Raw genomic sequence first — 21,137 nt, 5'->3', positions numbered from 1 at the left:
CCCAAGGTCTTCAACTTCATTTCCTCAAGAGCCAGCTCAGGGCTAGAAAAACCATTTCCAGCTTTAAGCTAGGCCACGGGCACCTAGGCCCGCCGTCACTAGAGGCAGAGGGAGGAAAGGAGAAAGCAAGTATCCCTTCTTTTTTCCCCTTACTTTTTGAATCCCAGTGGTCAGCTGTGATCTAGGAGTGTCCAAGCTTAGCAAGCCCTGGACCCTGCCAGCCGCAGGTCTCCTTCTACCAGGAGCAAGGCCCTCCTAAGCCTGGGCCTGCCCAGCTGTGCCCTAGTGACAAGGAGGAGCGATCCCACACTCCCTGCCCATGGCCCTTTGCAGTCAAGGCTGACTCTGTCCTTGCCAATGTGAGCAGAGGGGTCGTTTCCTCTTCCCCAACCTGGAGACAGCAAGACAAAGGATGTGCCAACAGCATCCTCATTTTTCCCAGCTAGGTTTTGCTGGCAGGGGGCAGGGTCATGGTGGTCTCAGCTGTTTTCTCCATCCCCTGCCAGTTTCTTCTCAGTCCCTGAAGGGAACACAGAGGCCCACTCCTTTTTGTACATGTACCACTTCCTTCTCTCTTGTATATAAACCCCCAAACCTTCCTTCTCTCAACAAAGGCTTGAAATACCAGGCCTGACTCTGTCTCCTTTTTCTGAGCATAGGGGCTACATCGGCCATTTAGGCTGACCTAAGCCACAGGGGGGCTTCCCTGGTGGCTCAGCAGTAAAGAATCTGCCTGCGATGCAGGAGACGTAGGTTCAGTCCCTGGGTGGGGAAGATCCCCTGGAGAAGGGCATGGCAACCCACTCCAGTATTCTTGCCTAGAGAAGCCCATGGACAGAGGAGCCTGGCAGGCTGCAGTCCATAGGGTCACACAGAATTGGACACGACTGATGTGACTAAGCAGCAGCAAGCCACAGGGACAGAAAGGAGGCTGGGTCAAGCTGCCATGCTTGGGGGAGGTGACTGCAGAAGCCTGGGCAAGGAGAATCTGTTTAGATGGGCGCCAACCTCACACAGGGAGGCAGGCCTGCCCATGAGGCACCAGTGCCCCCTGCTGGCCATGCGTGTACCTGTCTGGTCCCCAGCCTGCCCCCAGTACCAAGCCCAAGGACAAGACAAAAGAGCCACTGGCCACGTTATAAATATTGTCATTTAAAAAACAAAACCAAAACAAAACACACATACGCTGGGCCCCAGGGGTGGTGGAGCCCCAGGGCCTGGGCAGGCGGGAGCAGGCCCTGATGCTAGCGGCTAAGGACCTGCCCCTGCCGCCCAGGCTGTGTCCACCAGCCTGCCACTTGTTCTGGGGGCCCCATCTCACATTTTATCTACTGGCACCACCCACATGGCATTCACCACCAATCGCTGGTCTGAGACTGAGGGCAAGGACTGCACTAGTTGTCCGGGAAGTTGAGGGGACCCTTGAACACCACAAGCACCTTGGGAGATGCCAGAAATGGTGGGTTGGGGTTGGGGATACTTGAGAAAAAGTGGACACAGACCCAACTAAAGAAGTCTGGGGCAGACAGCGAGGGTGAACTCAGCCACAGCCTCACGCAGACCCGAGGCACGGTGGCGTGTCAGGTCACTGGTGGTCGTCCAGCTGCTGCAAGAGCGTCCGCCGCCGTCTTTCCAGCTCACCCTCACTCAGCTCGCTTTCCGACGTGTCCCAGCCCGTCTGGTGGAGCAAAGGCACAGCTCACCCACGGCTTCCCCGAGGGCCTGGGCAGAGCGCTGACCGGGCGGGGGCCGGGTGCCTGCCTCTCTCACCTTCTCCTTCTTGATTCCAAAGGCTGGGGAGCGGTTAGGGAGCTCTGCCCGCCGGAGGTCCCTGTCCTTGTCCTGTTCCGGTTCTTTCTCATCACTCTCCTTGGCAGCTTTCTCCTCAGGGTCTGTCTCGCTCTCAGGACTATTCTGTAAGAGCCCAGAGCCCACCTCCTCAGTTCTGTGGAGGACGGCCCGGGAGGCGGGTGAAGACATGAAGATATCTCATAAAATAGCAGAGACTTGGACGCAAGTTCCTTCTCTACGCACCGACTTGTGTCTTCTCTTCTTAGTTTTCTTTTTTGGTTTCTTGGCTTTCCGAAGACCATGATCTGGAGATGGAAAAATTCCCACTAAGTCCCACGGGAAAAGGGAGGCCTCATCCTTTTTTCTGCTCATTCTTCACAGGCAGGGACCTGTCTGAGGAAGTCTCAGTCCAGTCCTCCTTCCTTCTCTCCGCTTCCTGCCTGGGCAGGGACGGGAAGTTCTTACTCTCTGACAGGTGCAGCCCTCCCCACCACCTCCACCCTCAGGGGTGGGGCTCCCCTAAGGCCTCCCCTCCAGCTCCCAACTACTTACCTGATCCGAGGAGAAGGCGAGAGGAGGGGGAACCCCGTCCTCCAAGGGCAGCACCCCCACTTTCAACAGAATCAAGTGAGGAAGAGGGCTCAGAGCCTGACTCCGAGGGGTTCCGTCGCCTCCGCTTGGGGGGCCGGAGAGAGGGTGGGGGCAGCTCCTCATCTCCTGACTCAGAGCCCTGGGTAGATGAGCAGATACAAGTCAGCACAGAGGGGCGCTGGGCTCCAGAAGCCCTCGAGTCTGGGAACTGGGGACAGGAAAATCCAAGACCAAAGGAATCTCCCAGTCTTCCTCCAGGGGAGGTGATATATGGGGAAAGCAAGAGAAGTGGTTCTTATTTCCCCCAGGTAGTCCAGCCTCACCCCACATCCTTCCTACCCGCCAACTCACTGAAGGCGAGTGGGAACGCTTGCGATGGTGCTTCTTGCCCTTTCTGCCGTGTTTCCGGCCTTTGCTGTGGAGGTGCTGGCATTCCGTCTGGTGGAGGCAGAAGGGAGGGTGAGGAAGGCACCAAGGTTAGCCCCAGGAAGGACCCTGTGTCCCAGAGGTTTTGCTGCCTCCTCTGAGGCTAGGGCCTTGGGTGGTTCCAGGGCACCGTGAGACCTCCCCTTCCTTAGTTGTCAAGGAAAGGAGAGCGTGCGGTTGAGAGGTTACTGAGGCTACTGTTAAGCTAGCTTCATGTGTTCACCAGTCTGGGGCAGATATAGAGGACCAGAAGCTCTGCCTCACCTCCAGTACCTGCAGGAACTCCCGAAAGAGCCGGATCCGCTCCGACTCCAGGGTGATCTGCTCAAAGGCTGAGTCGCACACAAAGCGCTCACGGACCTTGAACAGGAGAGCACTGCTGATCAGACCAGCCCCAGCACAACGTGGAGGCCGCCGTGAGCACAGGGCAGGGCTGGGGCAGAGGAAGGAAGGAAGGGCGCCGAAGCTGGCCCCGAGCTGTGCTACGACTGGGGTGGGCCCCCAGTGGTGGAGAAGCACTGCTGCCCTCAGGACTGAGGGGGTGGTGTTTGATGCCAGGCTGCAGTCCTGACCTCTTCCCAGGCCGTGCCCAGCTCCAGAGCAGGCACAGCCTGCCTCAGCATGCTTCGGAAGGCAGCTTCCCTGCGCCGCAGCCGCCGGGCCTCCTCCTTCTCCCGCTCTCTCTCGCGCGCCTCTGCTTTCTCCAGCAGCTGAGGGCGACAGGGCACAGGGTAGGGTCACTCAAGAGAGGGTGTGTGGGAAGTTGGGGTCTGAGCTCCTACTATCACTCCTGGACTGGGGGCAGAGTCACACTGGGGCGGTGCGTGAGAAGGAACGGAACCAGAGCAAGGGACGAGCTTGAGAACGGAGCCCTGGCTACAGCCCCACCCCGCGCGGCCCCTCACACTATTGAAAGTCAGCTTGATGTTGCCTGCATCCAGCGCAGCAGCCCTCTTGTCAAAGCTTATGACGTGGGCGAAGTCCTCGAAGGCTGTGTTCACCTCCACGCAGAAGCCCCGGTCCTGTGGGCACAGCAGCGCATGAAGCAGGGGGGCACCACAGGCCTGAACCTGAAGTTGGCTGCCTCCAGGGCAGGCACGGGTCAGACTACAGATGCTCAAGTAGCCCCCTCCCCCGGAAGGGATCCACAGGACGGGGATGCACTTCGGAGACCAAGTCATTCAAGTCCTCCCCCATCTGATAATTAAACCTCCCATACCAGCCCTTGGCTTAGCTGTCACAGGGAACTGGCAAGGCTGGATCACGGGTAGGTGTTCAAGGTACATGTTCTCCGTCTGATAGATGCCTGTGTTTCTGACAACTGATTCTTTGTCCCTGTGGCTTAAGCTTGAGCCATTGCTGGGTCATAAGTTCCCTGTATTCTTTCTTAGTCAACATCTACGGCTGTATTTATTGAGTGCTTACTATGTACCAGGTACCATGCTGAGTGCCTCACACACATTATCTCATTTAATCCTCACGTATCTGAACTAAAGCACAGGTCCTAATTTTATGTGGAAGAAGAAACCAAGGTTGAGAGAAACTAGAGTAACTGCCCAAGGTCTTCAAGGCTAACATATGGCTGGACAAGAATTCTACCCCAGGTCTTTCTAATGATGAAGTCCCTACTTTTAAGCACTACACCCACAATCATGAAAAATAAAGGCCATCAGCTGTACATCTCCCCAGCATTATTAAGGACACGTCACACTATAAAGCACCATGGACTAGGCGCTGTGCTTCTCACCTAAGCCTCACAACACGCCAGTGAGCAGGCTGTAGGAGAGTTGTCTCACTTGGCCCAAGACGACTCAGTGGAAAGTGGAGCCACTGGAGCGTGAGGTCTGAGGCAGAGGCCCAGGTTCCCTTCTACTACCTCTGCTCATCCGGAACCTGCTCTGGCCCCCTGCTGACGGCAGAGGCATACTCTTCCTGCTGCTTCCAAGAGGGATTCCTCAGCCCATGCTCTCCAGCTCTTCTCAGACATACATCTCTCTCGCTTAGGGAACTGCAGACTTCGATCTCACCTCTTCATTGGTTCCTTCTGTCAAGTACGCACCTCACTTAACCTGGAATACCCTTTCCACCCTGCTCTCACCTTCCTCAAGCTAATAACCTCTGCTTCTGTCTCTCTGTTTCACAATCTTTAAATGTAGCACAAAGGAAAACATTTATTAAACCTACTAATGAGCAAGATACTACAAATGTTATCATTTAACTTCATGACCTTGCATTTATATTATCCTCATTTTACAGATAAGGAAACTGAGGCTCAGAGACACTATATAACTTGCAGAGGTCTCAACCAATAAACAGCCAGGAGTTATATAACTAAAGCCTGTGCTGCACTCATTCTACCCTCTTCATGGACGCTGTTCCCCTAGAGGTTGCTCATGTCCTAAGAACTCCAGGGACCCCTTCTGAGTCCTCAGTCTTCTAGCCTCTGTTCACTTCTGCAGTCCTTCCTTCTCTGGGGTCCCCGCCTGTCTCCGACCCCTTTTACCACCTCTCTTGTCTTATGTGCCTGTCCCACACTGTTCCTAGCAATCCCACCCCTCACCTCTCTCCTGACTTTCAGACCCATTCTAGACTGGATATTTCACAGACACTTCAAGTTCAGCAGATCCCAAGATAATTCATTTTCTGGGAGCCCTCACCCCATACTCCACTCCCCACTCCCATGGATGGGCCCAGATCTTCTGACTTTCAGCTTCTCCGAGTTCAGGACTCTGCATTACCCTATGGGATGTGGAGTGTCATCACAGTCCACAGTCTGCCTGGCGGGTAGATGGCCTCAGGGCCCTGGGTTCACCTCCCTTCCAGAGGCAGGAGCCCAAAAGGGGGCAACAGGAAGGGGAACTGACCAAAGACTGTCCTCAGGAGGTGTGGAGAGACAGGCCTCAGCAAGGATAGGGCTCCTACAGGCCTGTCAGCAGTACCAGCCACTGAGGGGTTAAAAGTTAAGTGTCCAATAAAATTTAACTCTTCCTGGATAAGATATTTCTACCTTATGCGATTATCATATTTAAAATATGGTATTTGCTCTATTCCTCCCTGCCCCTGGTTGCTTTATGAGAACAATTTCCCAAATGGAATTCCTGTTTTCTCCAGCCCTGTTCTTCCTGCTTAATCCTTACCATCAATCCACCCCTGCTATCTCCAACTCACTCCTTCCTTCCCTCAATTTCACACACACACACAAATGTGTCAGTTCTACTTCTGAGTGAGTCTAGCCTACTGGTTTGAAACCCTTTTTTTAAATCAGCAGATGCTTTTTTTTTTTAATAAAAATCTTAAGTAGAACCCTCATTCCATAAGAGAAACAAGCAGTTATACTTGAAAATAAAGGAAGGAGCAAAAAGTCCCGCCACCCCGCCCCCTCCGGCTTGTCCCAAGGCCCCCATGAGCCAACCTTGGGAGTTTCAGAAGCAACTGGAGCACCCCAGCTGTGCTCACCGGCCATCCCCACCTAGACCACACAGCAGCTCCTGCCTGGTCTCTCTGCTCACCCCTCACACTTCAAACCCTGCCTCGAGAGTCCACAGCTGCCCAGACTTTTCTCCCAAGGGCCCCAACAGCAAGGGAGCAGTCTAGGGGTGAGTCAGAAGAGGATGACTCAAGCTCAGAACTGACCTGAATCACTTGCCACTATCACTTTCTGCGTCCTGAGGCCTCAAGTCCTGTCTCCCTACCACTCCATCCCTGCGCATACAAGTGCTCTGGCTGTCGGCAGGGCTCTACACCATCACTGGGGCTTTTCCAAGACATCATTCCCCGCCTCCCCATTACTTACAAGATAAAAATCCAATTTCCTTATTTTAGCATTCAAAGAATTTTATATGCAGGGCTCTCCTTCCCAACTGGGGTATAGAGAAATAGAGGAGGCCACAGGACAATACAATATATGTTACCTAATGGTAAGTAATTTTAAAATATTAACAGGTAAGTGTTACGGTATTAAAGTACAGCGCCTGCATGAATTTTAAGGCAAGACATGGGACTTAAAAGAAACGTGTGTGCAGTGAGACATTCCTAGCTTTATTCTGAGACCTTCTTCATCTCGGGTACCAAGTTACTCCTGCTGATAATCAGGTGAAGTTTGGGGGAATATTTCCCACTTTTCAGATGAGGAAACATGCTCAGAAAAATTAAGTAATCTGCTCAAAGTCGCAAACCTTCTAAGTGGTTAAGATGGACTTTCAACCCCACAGTCGGCCTTCACAGTCTTGTTCCTAACCACGGTGCACACTGCTCCCCGAAACTCATGAGAAGAGTCTTTATCTCCACAAAGAAATATGCTTCTCTTTGTTATCTTTTCCGAAACACAGGGCTCTCTCAGTCCATCACTTTTTCCTCTTTGATAGACATGAATACTGAGGAACTCTCCAGCATGGAGATGGTAAATTGTAGGTGACTTTGCTCTCGTGTTACGGATGTGACAGGGAGGAGTTAGGACAGATAAGGAGGATATGCCCCTTCTAAAAAGCCTTAGTATCTCAGCTTTAGCCCACTGAATGCTTCTCAAAGCCAACCTAGCGCTGCTAGATAATGCAAATTTCCAAGAGATGCTGAAGATCCAGATTTTAATTGTAATCTCTTGATTTTAAAATGTTAGCAACAAATTCCAGGTTTTTCTAAAACACTGTACAGGCAGAAGGAGAATACTTGTGTGAAACTAGTTTATGACTAGTTGTGCTTCCTGCTCCTCTTTGCTCCTGCGGCACCCTACACCCCTGGCCTCCATCCTCCCCCACCTCCTCATTCTTAGAGGTGCAGTTTAAATGGCAATTCTTCTGATTCTCATCTCTGTAATAATAACCCTTGCCCCTCTGTAATGTCTATCTACTTGCCATGTCTCTCTTCCTATTAGACCCTGAGCTCCTTCTAGGCAGAAATTGTATCTTGTTCATTTCTGAATAAAGAAAGGATCACAATAGCTATCTCCTGAACTGAGTTGCAATGCTCCCACAAAACAGGATTTATCAGGGAGCCCTGTCCTGGGAGCAGCCCTGCATCCAGCCTGCATCCATCCACAGCCCCAGGCCTCCCTCACCTTAAGGATGTCCTTTATGATCTTCTTCTCATCATGGAATCGTGCCTTCAACTCTTCCACATAGAACTTGAACAAGTCCAGAGGGGTGGAGCCTGTGGGGGAGGGAGGGAGGGGGGCCTGGCGGGCGGCAGCTTCCCAAGGCCTGAGGGTGGGGTTGAGGACAGGACCAAGGAGTGGGAGTGCAGAGAGACTGGCAGGGCAGGAAGCCAGGCCAGAGAAGGGAGAGCCCAGCTGCCTTACCCGGCTGGCCCAGCATGTTGGCAAAGCGGATATCAGTGCTGACCGCTGGGTACAGCTCCATCCAGGTGGACATGGAGTGCAGCTGCCCTGTCTCGTGCAGCTCATCCAGGAAGGTCTAAGCAGGGAAGAGGCCAGTTACAGGGAGGGTGAGAGAGGGAGGGAGGCAAAGTCAAAGCCTGGGCAGGGAGAGGAGAGACGGCAGGGAGAGGCAGGAACAACCAGACTGAGGAAATGCCGGCAAGGGAGGCAGAGATGAGGAGTTACAGATGGGGAGGCAGAGAGCAATGTGAACACAGACTGTAAAACAGAATGGGACAGACTCCACGAGAATAGGCTGGACTGGGAGGCAAAGAAACAGCGCCTGCAGCATTACCTTCCCATGACTCCCACACTTCCCCATGTGTTATAGCCAACTAATCCCCTCCTCCACCACCACCAGTGCCACCTCCAAGACGGGGGATGAACTAACTGCCTGTCTGGCTCCCCAGTGAAGGGAAATAAACCTGGCCAAGCTGCTGAGCCTTGCTTTTAGGGCGCCATCTGCTGGCAGTTTCCGGGTGGCACGCACACCTAGTCTAGAGGAGCTGGCCCAGAGTTGAGGGGACACAGCAGGAGCAAAACTGCAGGCACAGAGAGCCCTCATGGAGCGAGGACAGGCTGGGCACAGGGAGAACAGTGGGCCTGGCCGAGAGGGGGCAGCGTGTGGGTGAAGAGACTGTCCGGGGCAGAGCTGAGTTCCGATTCAGAGAGCAGCAAAGATACCTGGAAGGCTTCCCGGTTCTTGCGCTGCTGGCGCCGCTCCCGAAGTCGGGCTCGCTCTCGCTCCTCCTCCTCCTCCCTCTCCAAAGCTCGGATGTGCTCCTCAAAGCAGATCAGCGCATCTTCCTTGTCCATGTCTAACCACAGAGAGGAGGCTCAGCAGGCACCGCACCAGGGGAACACCCTCTCAGTCCCAGCACCCCGAGTTTCCAAGATGCTACTCCTGCAGGTGTTGGGGACATCCAGGGTGGTGGGGAGAGGGGAGCAGGGGCTCCTGGGAGAGGCTATTGGAATGATGGTTCATGAAAAGGGTTCAGTGATTATATGAAGTGTTGAATAGAAGCATTCAGATCTTATGAATTTGGTTACTAGAAGTCATTATATGAAATCAGTTTTCTCAGAATCTAAGGTTTTACTTTTTATTGGACTGGGAATCAACCAGGCTTTGATATAACTTCAGAAGGTGAATATCAGAAGATACTGCAAATGATGACAGGCCAACAGCAGCTGATTGCCACATGTGTGACCATTTACAGCCCACCATACCAAGATGATTTAAAACCATATTCACATGAGCTATAAAAGTCATCTTCAAATATTATTCCTATCCCAGTGCTGTTCCCCCAAGAACACATAATATCCAGGTTAACTACAGACCCTAGAGGGAGAGGTGACCTGAAGCATCCTCCTGTGATCTCAAGTCCAGAGAGGTTCTGGACTACATGCAAGGGACTCCTAGATGTCCAAGGGGATAGGAGGTGCAGGGGGAGTAGTGTGAGGCAGGTGCTGGGGGTCAGGAAAGAAAAAGGAAGGGAGAGAAGGGAGTGGAGACCCAGGCTTACTCTGCAGCTGATGGTCCTGAGCAAAGCTGGGGTTATCCATGAGGTACTGCTGGGCCTGGGACCATGTTGTTTGGAAGTTGACACTACTCATCCCATCTAGGATGCTCTTCAGGGCCTGGATGTTGCGGCGCCGCAGCTGCTTGGCCTGTTCCTAGGGAGCCATGGGGTTAGGGTGAGGCAGGGCAGGGCAGAGCTACACAAGTGGGCCTGGGCAGAGAACTTAGGTAAAGGCAGGTGGCTTGGGAACTCTGGGATGGCCAGACTCAAGGCCTTTCTGACTCCAGAAAGGGGAAGGAGCACACAGACCACACCCTCAGAGACCTTCCTGTCCTCCCAGACCAAGTTGTAGGCCCAAAGCATGAACTGGGGATGTGCCATACCAGCTTCTGAGTAAGAAGCTGGGACCCTGGGGCAGCAAGTGAATGGGCGGGTCCACAAGGAAGCCAAGACATGGAAGGCCTTAATGAGACTGGGGCTGATGGATCCAGCCCAGTAGCTGTTACCTTCTCCTTCTTGGCCAGGAAGAAGAGGACATCATCATAAACCTCTTTTCGATCCCTCTCAGGGACCACAGCCCAGACCTCCAGCTCCCCAAAGGTCTGTTCTGCCCGCCTGTGGAGCATATGGGCTGTGAGAAGGCAGGCAGAGAACAGAGCCTGGGCCCATGGGGGTCTCAGGGTTCCCAGGCCCCAACCCAGCCTGGCCCCCTGACCGGTAGCGGGTAGTGGAGGTCATGCGTTCATGCTGCTCCAGGAAATGCTGCAAGGTCTGCTTGGCCTCCTTGGCTCTTAGCCGGGCCTCTTCCTTCTCCTCCTTCTCCCGCTGCGCTTTGTAGGCATTGAATGCCTGCTTTTTCTCACTCAGTTTGGGCAAGGCACTAGGGTGGACAGGGTGGGAGTTTGGTGGGGACAGACGAGTCAGCCTGAACCACAACGCACAGCCCACAAAGTAGGGTCATGGCACACTGGGGATGGGTCTCACAGAACTGACTGAATGTCCACGCATGGGCACAGTGGGCTGCAGTGGCCCCAAGGGCACAGGGAAGCAAGATAGGTTGGTCTCTGGCATATGGGGAGGGGTGACAATGAGGGAACAAGAAAGGCCTCTTAAGACACTATTAATACTGAGCCCTTTTGCTATGGGTTCTCAAGTTGCAGTCAGGCCTCTGCCCTATCCAACCCCTTTCCCCAATTAATTCAATTCAAATCAATTCAATTCAACAAGCATTTATTGAATGATCCCCTTCCCCTTCTCCTGGAGGCTCTTCAGCTTCTCTTCCCCAGCACGCTCACCCATCTATCACTCTCCTCACTCTGACCCCGTCAGGGTTTCTTAGGAAATCCGTGGATCAGCCACCCTCATGAACAATGTCTGGAGGGCCTGCCCAGGCCTACCTGTAACGGGGGTCAGTGACCACCATCTTCATGGCCTGTTCCCACGAAGCATTGGAGGGGACAGCCTGGAATGGAGCAGGCGGGGATCATGGGCTCTGCCCACCTCCAGCCCCCTCCAGGGCTACCCTGGGAGCCCCACCCTCAGCACCTTGTCCCTCAGCAGCTCCTTGAAGGCCTGCTTTGCCTTCTCCCGGTTGCTCCAACTGAGGCCAGACCTCTCCGGCTCCGGTTTTGATTCTTCTTCCTCTTGCTGCGGTGGCTGATGCTGTCCAGCAGAACTGGGGTACAAAGGGAAGTCAGCCACAGTGTCCCCAAGTCCATATAGTTTTCAGTGCCCTGTGTGATCAGGACACCCCTTTGTTCCCCAGGGAAGCCCTTTTCTGCTCATTAGAGGCCATGCCCAGATCTTCACCCCTTTCCCGAGAAACCTGGCAGAGGTCAAGGGTTGAACCCAGGTGGGAGCCTGAGGTCTAGAATGCCATGGGAGGCAGCCCTCACCTGCTGGGGCCCTCCTCTGGCTGCTGCAGGAACCCCTGTTCCAGGGGCTGGGCAGCCTCTGACACAGCACAATCTTCACTCCCACCGGGCTCAGGTTCTAGGAGGCCTGTGGGCAGCAGGGTGGGGCCTGGCGGCACAGGTGGGGGATCGGGCTGAGGCTGAGGAGGCTGTGGCTGTAGTGCCTGTGGCTGCTGCTGTTTCCTGCAGGTGGGTCGGAAGGGCAGTGTCCAGTAGTGCAAAGACAGATGTGGTCAGGGGCTGACTGGTCTCTATCCTGTGAAGGACTAGCGCCAGAGCAGACCACTCCACAAGGAGATGAGAGCTGGCTCTTCCTCTCACAGAGCACGGATCATGGAGAGAGGCCACTCCCACCCCTCAGGAGGCCCCACGTATGGGTGGACGGGCAGGCAAGACAAGCAAGTCACTTACCCTGCAGCCTCTTGTTTGACTAGAGCTGCAACAGGAAAGGATAACGTGGTTAGAGGGTAGCACAGAGTCACGCCCCCGAGCCTCTGCTTGGGCCCACCCCCTCCTCACCCTCCAGGTCATCCAGGTCCTTGGGCCGGGTCCAGCGGGACTCCTTACTCTGATTGTTGTAGTAGTAAGGTTTGCCTGTGTCCGACTTGTACTCTTTCCAGGGACACTGGGACAGCAGGAGCTGTAAGAGGATGGGCCAGGGAACATGAGTGGGTTGGGCATACCCGCCAGCCACATTTGGGGGAGCTAAGTGAGGGGACCCAGTGAGGGGGTACACAGAAGTGCTTAGGTACCACCTGGCCTGGCTCAAGATGAGGGAAGGTGGACTTCTTGAGATCCTAGGAAGGTTGGGGAACGGTCAGGGATCTTAGGATTAGAGGAACCATGAGTATGGTTAGAGACTCAAGGGAGGCCAAGGACTTGGAAGGGTCAGGGCAGCTGAAAAAAAGAGCCAGAAAGCCCCATTCAGGACCTCTGCCTTGGACTTGAGCACGCTGGGCTTCTCCCACACGGACTGCTTGTCGTCAGCGTTGTAGTAGTAGATGCGCCCGTCAGGGGCTACATGCTCGCTCCACAGGGCCCTCTAGGGGAGGGGAGGGTGCACAGAACAGTGGTCACAGCTCCTTTCCCAAAGCTTCTCCTCCTCATCCCCAAAATTTAACCATTAGCACCTCTTTTAGCTTCCTACCCAGAGACCCCTGAGTGGAAAGAACTTACCGGAGGGCCTGTCCCAGCCACAGCAGCTAGAAAAGAAGCCAAAGGAAACCTATTAAGTCCTTGTTCCAACAATTATCTGATCCCCATCTATTCCTCCCTTACACTCCATCCCCAGTAAATCTCCCCTGGTCCCATCACATCCCAGGATCCCTGGCACCCCAACAGGCATGATCCAGGGTAGGCCCTAGTCCATGGTCCCTCTCCCCGCCCAACCTCCGAGCCTGGGGGGAGCAGACCCCCAGAAGACTCACAGCTGGCGGTGTCCGCACCCGGAGCCGTCTGCCGAAGAAAGAGGAGGGGGAAGGGTTGGGGCCAAGCCCAGTGGCCCCCAAGACCCAGGCCATGGGGGATGAAGAAGCAGGCCAGGCCAGGATCCATGTGTCCTGCTCCCAGGGATCTCTGCTCCCTAACAAGCTTCCCCCGCCCTCTGGGACCATGGCTCTAGGACCCCAGGAGGAAACTGCACGGCAGCTCCTTTTTTCAAGAGAGTATTCTGTTGAGTGAGACTCCATGGCCCACCTCTTCCACAGAAAGTACCAACTGCCACATCCTACCCAACTCTACTACACTGAACAGCAGCACAAGAAGGTTTAGTGAGATCTCCAGGTACTGCCGCTTCCTCCAGAGACAAAGAAGATGCGAAGAGGAAATTGTATTCACGTGTCCACAGTGCTAACTCTGTGAGAGTGATCAGTGTCTGGAGTGAAGGTGTTCCTTAAGGGAACTGGGCAGAGCAGGGGGATAATGAGAGGATGTATGTGCCTTTTGGGACGAGTGAGAAGCTAGAAGAGCTGAGTTTGTGGCTGGAAGGACTCAGTGTGGGGAGTGCAGCGGGGCCATGGGTGGATGTGATGAGAAGAGGGAGAGAACGGAGGCCGCGTCCCTGTACGCCAAGTCAGACCCGCTGGGCTGCAGCGCAGAGCCCACTTCCTGCCCCCCAGTGCTTACCGCTGCGGTGACAGGCACTGCTGGCATCAGCATTCCTGGCATCATGGGAGGTACCATTCCTGGTATCTGTGGATACAAAGGAGACAAAAACCAGCTACTAAGGTGAAGGCAAGCACAGGCCACACAGAGTCCTGAGAGATGCTGACGGGGCCATGACCCTAACAAGGGTACGCACTGGGCTCTGGGCGCTCAGCTGAGCCTCAGAGTGGCCTCTAGCCACTCAGCAGGCAAATTCACGTGGGCCTGGCCCCACCTTCCCTCCCTTCCTCCCCAGACTCTCAAGTTCAGTTCAGATATCCACCTTCATCTCTACCTGCAACTGAGATGACAGGGTTTTCTGAGGCCCTGGAGCAGGGGAGATTACCTGTGTGAGTGGTGGTGGTGCCCCCATCGGTGGGAGCATTGGGGGCATGATGCCAGGTGGCATGGGGGGGATGGCTGGTGGTCTCTGACTCATGGGAGGGAGCCCCATTGGAGGAAAAGGTGGGGGGATTCCTGGAGGAGGCATCTGCAAACGAGGAAAGGAAGAGAGCCTGAGCAGAGGAGACACTGCTCTGCCCCTGTCAGGAAACAGCCACTCATCTCCCACCCAACCCTTCACACTGGCTCTGAGACAGTCCAAAGTTTCAGTTTGAGAGGCATCAAACTGCCTCCCTCCTCACCACTGAGACTGACAACAGGGGTCCTCTGGGTCTAAGAGGCAAGCAAACGGCTTCTTGAGAGGCAGGGGAGAGGGGAAAGAGAAATCGAACTGCCACCAGACTGCGACTGGAAGGCTCCACCACTTAAGCAACTCTCTCCAGAGAGGCCTTTCAGATGCAGGGCCAGAGGCAGGTGTCCAGTCCCCAATCTCCCAGTCCTCTGCCTCCTATCCCTTTTTTCCCAACTGATGACCACTGGTTGCTATTCCAGCCTGACTTCATGGCGTATTTAAAAAATATAGACAAGGGGAGTTTCCTGGCAGTCCAGTGGTTAGGACTCCAAGCTTTCACTGCCAAGGGCGTGGGTTCAGTCCCTGGTTGGGGAACTGAGATCCCACAAGCCATGTTGGGGGAGGAACAAAAAAGAATACAGACAAGGAGCAGTGAAAGAGAAAGAGAGCCCCACCCTGCCCTCACACTTAAGAGGGTCTTTTCCCATTCACTTCTTCCCCCAGCCCCCGTGTGTCCCAAGGACAAAAAGACAAAGGGAGAACTGTCAACGTTATGGACCCAAGCGAAACCATCCCTCAACCAAGGGCAACAGGAAGGGGGCATTACACAAAAATTGTGCTGGCGATGCAGCAGTGCTGGGGGCTAGGAAGTTGGGGATGCAGGCTGGAAAAGCCAAGCCCAGGGAAAGACATAAAACTTACGAAGGGTGGTGGCATCATGGGGGGCCCCGGTGGGAAGGGGGCAGGCGCTGCTGGGGGCCGGGGACCAGAATCGGGAACCGACTGTTGAGGGAGAGAAAAGTCATAGAACCCCGGACGGGCAGAGATGGGCTTTTGTAGAAGAGAAGCAGAGGGGTGAGGATGAAAAAGGAGCACAAAGTTCAAAGGAAGAGTCTCAAAGCCCAGTTTCCTACCCATTCCCACTCTGAGCCCTCGATAGATCTGTTCTTTCTTTTGCCAGTCCAGAGTCAGCTGGCTGAGCCCCATTAAAGTCATCTGTAGTTTGGAAGTTTCCATTTTGCCCAAGCCATGAAAAGATGGAGGAGGTTCTACTACAGGGACAGATCAACTCTTTCCAAGGCTTTTCATCCACCCTCCCGCCTGTGGGCAAGGCTGCGCTTCCCTCCAGTCAGTCAGAGGTCTCTCATTCCCATTCAGGAAGGAAGTGGCCTCTTTTCCTGTTCACCTTCCTGAATTCACCCAGTACAGAGATTCAACCCAAAGCCCTCTAAACACAATTAGTCCTTCCTAAGTACTACCACCAGCCTCCTCCCCTAACTGGCCTCATCTTTAGTCACTCACTGTCCTTGACAGCTCCATTCCCATCCCCTCCTCTTTAGCTCTGCATCCCAGCCCCCATCAAGACAGCAGCCTGTGCCTCTTCTAGGTTCATCCCAGTGGAGGAGGCTTGGAACAGCCTAGGTCTCCCTGTCCCACACCCAATGGCTAGCCACATCTCATCCTTTAGTTCTCAGCTTAAATATCACTTGCTCTAAGAAGCCTTCCTGACTCTATTTAAAGCACGTCCAATTTGTTCTGATCCTCTTTTTAGTTCCCTCACGTATACAATTGTGTAATTATTATGTTAGACTGGATATGTGCTTCCCCTTACACATATTCCATGGGGGCAGAGATCATATCTGAGTTGTTGAAAGCTGAATTCCTGGTACCTGCCACAGCATCTGGCACATAATAGGTACTCAACATATATAAAGTGAATGAATAAACAAATGAAGGAACAAATCCTATTTATATAGAATCTTATGGCTCTAAAAATTCATCCTATAGATATAGCCCTACATGTGTGTACGAGATTTTCAGAGCAGCATTATTTATAAAACCAGAAGACTGTAATCAGCCTAAATATCTGTAAGGAACTATAAAATTTTACACAAACATAAGATGAACTACTATGCAGTCATAAAAAGAATGAAGAGGCTCACTGTCTCGATTATAATCTGGAAGATACATAAACAAGTGGGAAAAAAAGCAAAGTGCAGCAAAGTTTTATTACTTGCATAAAAATCAGAAACAAAAGATGACACAAGAAATGAGAATGAGGACACTGGTAGAAAGAACTCTATCTGCCCTCTGTAACTTTGAATATAGCTAGATTCACCCATTCAAAAACAGTTTTTAAGTAACCTGGGGCACTTAAATGCAGCTAAAAGGCTCTGTCCTTCCTCCTTGCTTGGAAGGTGCTGGGAGTATGGTGGTGAGGAGGAGATCCAGGTAAAGGTGGGAGCTGGCTCACTGCCACCCAATTTCCCGACTTTCCCAATTATCCCTATGTTGGGAAGACTCAGTATTTAACAATGCTTCTACTCTCTACTTCAGCAACACCTGTCCTTCCTTCCCTCTGCTTATCTTGTCCTAAGAGAGGGGGTAAGTCAAACTACTCCGACTTAAATTACCTTTTCTTGGGGTTCAGCTACTCTAAGCCCTGAATTCAGACCTGCTCCGCCCCCTGAAACCTTCTTTTGCACTAGAAGTCAGAAACAAATCAACTCAGGATGAAATCCAGCTCTCTGTGCCACACTTTCCCACCCAACCTGCCTCAGGGTCCCAGCCTCCCAGAGGCTACATAACCATCTCTGGGTCCTACCAGGCTCTACGATTACCCATCTCAGAGACTATGCCACCATCCACACAGTTGTCCAAAATAGAAATTTGTGAGCCACTCACCACACCTCCCTCTTTCTTGTGAATACATCAATGAGTCCAGTTAATTTTACTTCCTAAAGATTTCCCGAATCCATCTATTTCTGTTTCCTTTTCCAACCCTACAACTTAAAAAAAAAATCTGACCTACTTCAGTGGCCTCCTGACTGGTCTCCCCACATCCACTCCAACCGCAGGCTACATTACTCCTCTGCTTAAAACTCTTTAATTGCTTCCCACTGTCCCCAAACCCACTTCCAGGGCCTGGGAGGCTGTGGCAGGGTTGCTTCCCAGCTGCCTTATCTTCCTCACCCATGTTGAGCTCCTTCTTGCAGTCCTCCCAACTAAGACACCCACCTCTGCCTGGGGCAATGCTCCCTCCAACTCCACACACCCCGCCTCCATAACCTTTAGATCTGGTCATCATCATTTCTTCAGGAAAGGCTTTCTCCAACCCAGCGGACTAGTCAGAGCCCTCTTTTACACTCTCATACACCATGTACCTTCCCCTTCAGCAATTAGTCACTGGAATTTTAGTTATTTGTACAACTGATACAAATTGTATCAGTTTGTATCTGATTGTATTATTATGTGGCACTAATAAAAAACAAATGCTGCCCAAATTACAATACTCCACTGACTTTGGGCTTCCCTGGTGGCTCAGACAGTAAAGAATCTGGCCTGTAATGTGGGAGACCCAGGTTTGATCCCTGGGTTGCAAAGGGCCCTGGAGAAGGGCATGAATCCACTCCAGTATTCTTGCCTGGAGAATCCCATGGACAGAGGAGCTTGGTAGGCTACTGTCCACAGGGTCGCAGAGTTGGGCATGACTGAGCAACTTTCACCACTGATCTTAAGACACATCTTGACTTCAGAAATGTTAAGATGTGAGTCTCAGAATCAATGAAATATGTGATACCTCCAGTTTCCAGCCTAGGCTAGAAATTTTAAGGGACAAGGACTTTGTTTTTGCTCATCCCAGAACCCTGTGCCCATTGTAATTTCACCACCACCACCACTGGCTCACAGTACATGCTATTATTTCTTAACTTAATGACTGAATGGTCTTGGCAGGTTCACAAAACAAAGCCATCAGTAAGGTCTAGCAGTTATTTAGGGAACACTGAATGTCAGAGCTGGAGGAGACTCTGGCAACTACCCTAGGCATTTTTTCTCAGATGAAAAAGGGGGGAATAATGGGTCCCAGGATGGGATTCAATCTGCCCTCCGGGCCTACTCCCTTAAATACACAATCCTTACAAGAAGGAGCTCTGTTTTTTTCACTCTAGCATATTCTCTGTGACCCACGTGGTTAAACCAGGAAGTCCAACATTTTCTTGCTAGGAGACCAGTGGTGGCTCCCCGTTGCCCACCCTACAGAATCTTTCATCGGACATTCAAAGCCTTTAAACAAGACCCATCCCACATTCTTCTGGCTCACCCTGATTCATGGCTTCCCTCCTCCTCTTTGCACAGAAAGTATTAGATTACTCCATGTGTTTCTTTTATTCTGCTTTGTCTCTTATTTTGTTCAAGATGATCCGATATTCACCTCCTTTTGGGCCTTTATGATTATCCTCCACACATACACCCTCCTACCTCAGTCTCCTCGGGATAAATACTGAACTACTTTGCACAGAGTCACATGCTACTCTATGGATGTCTGCTGGGTGTTCCACATGGGACTGCATGTCTTGCTACTCAGGTCGGGGTTTCCCCACGTTTAGGGATTGAGTTTTCTCCTTTTAAGTCTCTTCTGAATGTCAAGTCAGGGCCCTGTATACAAAGTGTTGTGACAAAATGCAGACTCATCCCTAACCTTATTTTTGCATACTGGAATATCCTAAAACAGACAAATGTGTGTGTATGTGCCCAGGTACATCTGTATAAACTCTTTGGGTAAAAGCTGACTGTGATGGAGAGAGAGGCAGTTTGGCAGAGGTCTGTGTGTCTGGGGAAAGTGAACTAGAATCAAATACTAGCATGGGAAAACCTAAACAATTAAAAAAAACTAACTCTATATGACCATCTTTAACGGGACGGAGACTCCTGGCCAGGATCCAGACACTAGCCTGTTTTGGACAGTTTCCACAGAGGAGAGAGCAACGGTATGAACATAAATTACTGTGAAAAATTCAAAGCCCTCCTTTCCTTGAGTCTCCCCTGTGCAACCTGCATACTTTCTTTCCTGAAACACCCCTGCCCCTATCTCACTTGATGCAGTGCCTATATAACTTTGAGTCTTATTACACTTCTGGGTGAGACTCTGAAGAAGAAATTTGTGTGAGAAAACGATATAGGAAAGGGGGCTGAAAGAGAAACAGATCATGTGTCTTCCCTGGAACAAAAACACATTTGTGGGTGGGGACAGACAATGAAGAGATAATCAATCATCTGATCATCATGTGTTCACCTGGGCCAACTGAAGCATTCCTCCCCACCCCCATACAATCAATTCTTCTCAGTGTTCACTCGTGGGGGACATCTCAGAACTGAAGATTTAGAAAAAAAGAACAAAAGGAGAAAAGGAGAAGACTGGAGAGACACAGAATGGAAGGAGGAGGAAAAAAAACCAACACCTAATTGCTAATATTTACTGAGTGCTTATTATGAGCCAGATACCATGACAAAGAGTCATTTAATCCTTGCAACTATCTTAGAGGTTATCATCCCTATTTTACAGATAAAGAAACTGAGGTTCAGAGAGATCAAGTAACTTGACCACGGTTCCAAAAGATTAAATGGCAGGGGCAAGTCTGGAATCCAAGCAGTCTGACCCCGAAGAAGACTAAGCTTTCAACTACTCCACAAAGCAAGGATGATGGTACCACAGGCATTTCTCACATTCAAATTCATTCCCCTGTTTTCTTTTTACCCCAATTCTCAAACAATCCTGAAATCCTCAGCCAGCCAGGTGATCCCAAGGCTGGCCTGCTCTGCCTCACTTCCTAAAGGGATCTATGCTGGAAAATGAAGGCTGGGGAGGCACACCTTTCCGAAAGAGGGAGCAATCATCAAAAAGAAAGATATTAGGGAGGCTGAGAGACCAGCTGATTCCCCTGTGGTCTACATCCACCAGCTGCCCTTCTTTAGCTGCCCCAAACAGCACCAGCCACACCCTCCCTGTTTTCGAGGCCATCCTAGTCCCCACTCCCCTGTACCAGCCTTATTATTCTTTCTGCTTCCCCAAAATATTAGAAAATATTTTCCACTGCTTCTAATCCTGCCATCACCTCACACTCTCCTGATAAACAGAATGTTACTTCTGGTCTTCATCCTTCTTGGGTTCAGTTTCAACCTCTTTGTCTTATTTACAGTCTTCCCATCACTCCAACAGGATTCCAGAGGCGCTGGCTAGCCTGCCCCAGCCTTGCTTTGTGCCTACCCTCCCCTCATGTCCCTGGGGACTTTGTGCAGCCCCAGCTGAAGACCTAGCCTCCATCTTCATCCTTCTTTCCTTTGCTTCCCCAAGTCCTAGAACCCATTCTCCTGAACTCTCTCCTCAAGCACCTCCCCATTTTAAGAGCAGAAAGAGATCTGGGATATCCTTCTTATGCATCTTCCTTTTTTTTTTTTTTTAAATCGATGGGAAATCTTAGGCCCAAAGAAAGGTAGTGAGTGACTTGCCCAAGGTCACACAGAGTTGTTACAGACTGTCTTGGCGGCAGAGCCAGGGTTGGGACAAAGGGGCTTCTGCTCTCCCCGTTTCTTGGACTACCCAGCACTGGGTGGGGGCCAGAAACGTCTCCTTCCTCAGGAGACAATACCCCCCTCCTCACATCAGGAGACTATGCGGGGAAACGAAGGACGGAGTCTCAAGAGGTCTTAGAGGGTATCCACGGCTTCCAAAGGGAGCAAGTAGTGAGTCTGAGGAAGGGGCCTGTCGCACGCCAAACATCCCAGGAGGGGAAACTGTGCACCCCCCCCCCTTTCCCCTAGACCCACGGTTCCCACGTCTCTCGCCCTTCTGTTCTTTCCCGACCTTTCTCCACAAACGCACCCTTCACTTCATCCTTTCCCCTTCCTCACCCAGTCCCGCAACTCCAGTTCTCCTCAACACCCCCACCCCCCCGCCATCCTCCATCATG

The 21,137-nt window shown here is 52.0% G+C and overlaps 2 protein-coding genes across 7 annotated transcripts in view; one reads left to right on the top strand and one right to left on the bottom strand.

The window, feature by feature from the left end:
• The window catches only part of LOC105001484 (formin-like protein 3), a 5,811-nt gene extending 5,184 nt beyond the window's left edge, over positions 1–627 (top strand). Inside the window, exon 9 of the mRNA XM_010857781.1 lies at positions 7–627. The gene's annotated coding sequence lies outside the window, so the exon portion shown is untranslated. The remainder of the gene's footprint in view (positions 1–6) is intronic.
• A 505-nt stretch (positions 628–1,132) lies between these two features.
• Positions 1,133–17,732, bottom strand: PRPF40B (PRP40 pre-mRNA processing factor 40 homolog B (S. cerevisiae)). Of its 6 annotated transcripts, none has more exons than XM_010857776.1 (25): positions 15,091–17,731; positions 14,101–14,244; positions 13,737–13,802; positions 13,040–13,067; positions 12,789–12,814; positions 12,544–12,654; positions 12,132–12,252; positions 12,024–12,048; positions 11,595–11,795; positions 11,245–11,374; positions 11,097–11,161; positions 10,415–10,579; positions 10,206–10,314; positions 9,703–9,853; positions 8,864–8,997; positions 8,102–8,216; positions 7,862–7,953; positions 3,714–3,830; positions 3,381–3,518; positions 3,073–3,168; positions 2,722–2,820; positions 2,344–2,521; positions 2,035–2,096; positions 1,771–1,914; positions 1,133–1,678 (listed from the first exon to the last, which is right to left on the bottom strand). In XM_010857776.1, exons 1-25 carry the CDS (start codon positions 15,403–15,405, stop codon positions 1,586–1,588), a joined length of 2,925 nt encoding a protein of 974 aa, XP_010856078.1. In that variant the 5' UTR covers positions 15,406–17,731; the 3' UTR covers positions 1,133–1,585. The 6 variants fall into 6 exon arrangements, 4 of the variants coding, with proteins under 4 accessions (XP_010856078.1, XP_010856079.1, XP_010856080.1 ...); XM_010857777.1 differs by having other exon boundaries at positions 2,734–2,820; XM_010857778.1 differs by having other exon boundaries at positions 12,180–12,252.
• Positions 17,733–21,137: the final 3,405 nt, after the last annotated feature.

This window comes from Bison bison, unplaced genomic scaffold, assembly GCF_000754665.1.
Source record: "Bison bison bison isolate TAMUID 2011002044 unplaced genomic scaffold, Bison_UMD1.0 scf7180017864383, whole genome shotgun sequence".
Classification (NCBI taxonomy): domain Eukaryota; kingdom Metazoa; phylum Chordata; class Mammalia; order Artiodactyla; family Bovidae; genus Bison; species Bison bison.
This window is presented reverse-complemented; position numbering and strand designations above follow the sequence as displayed.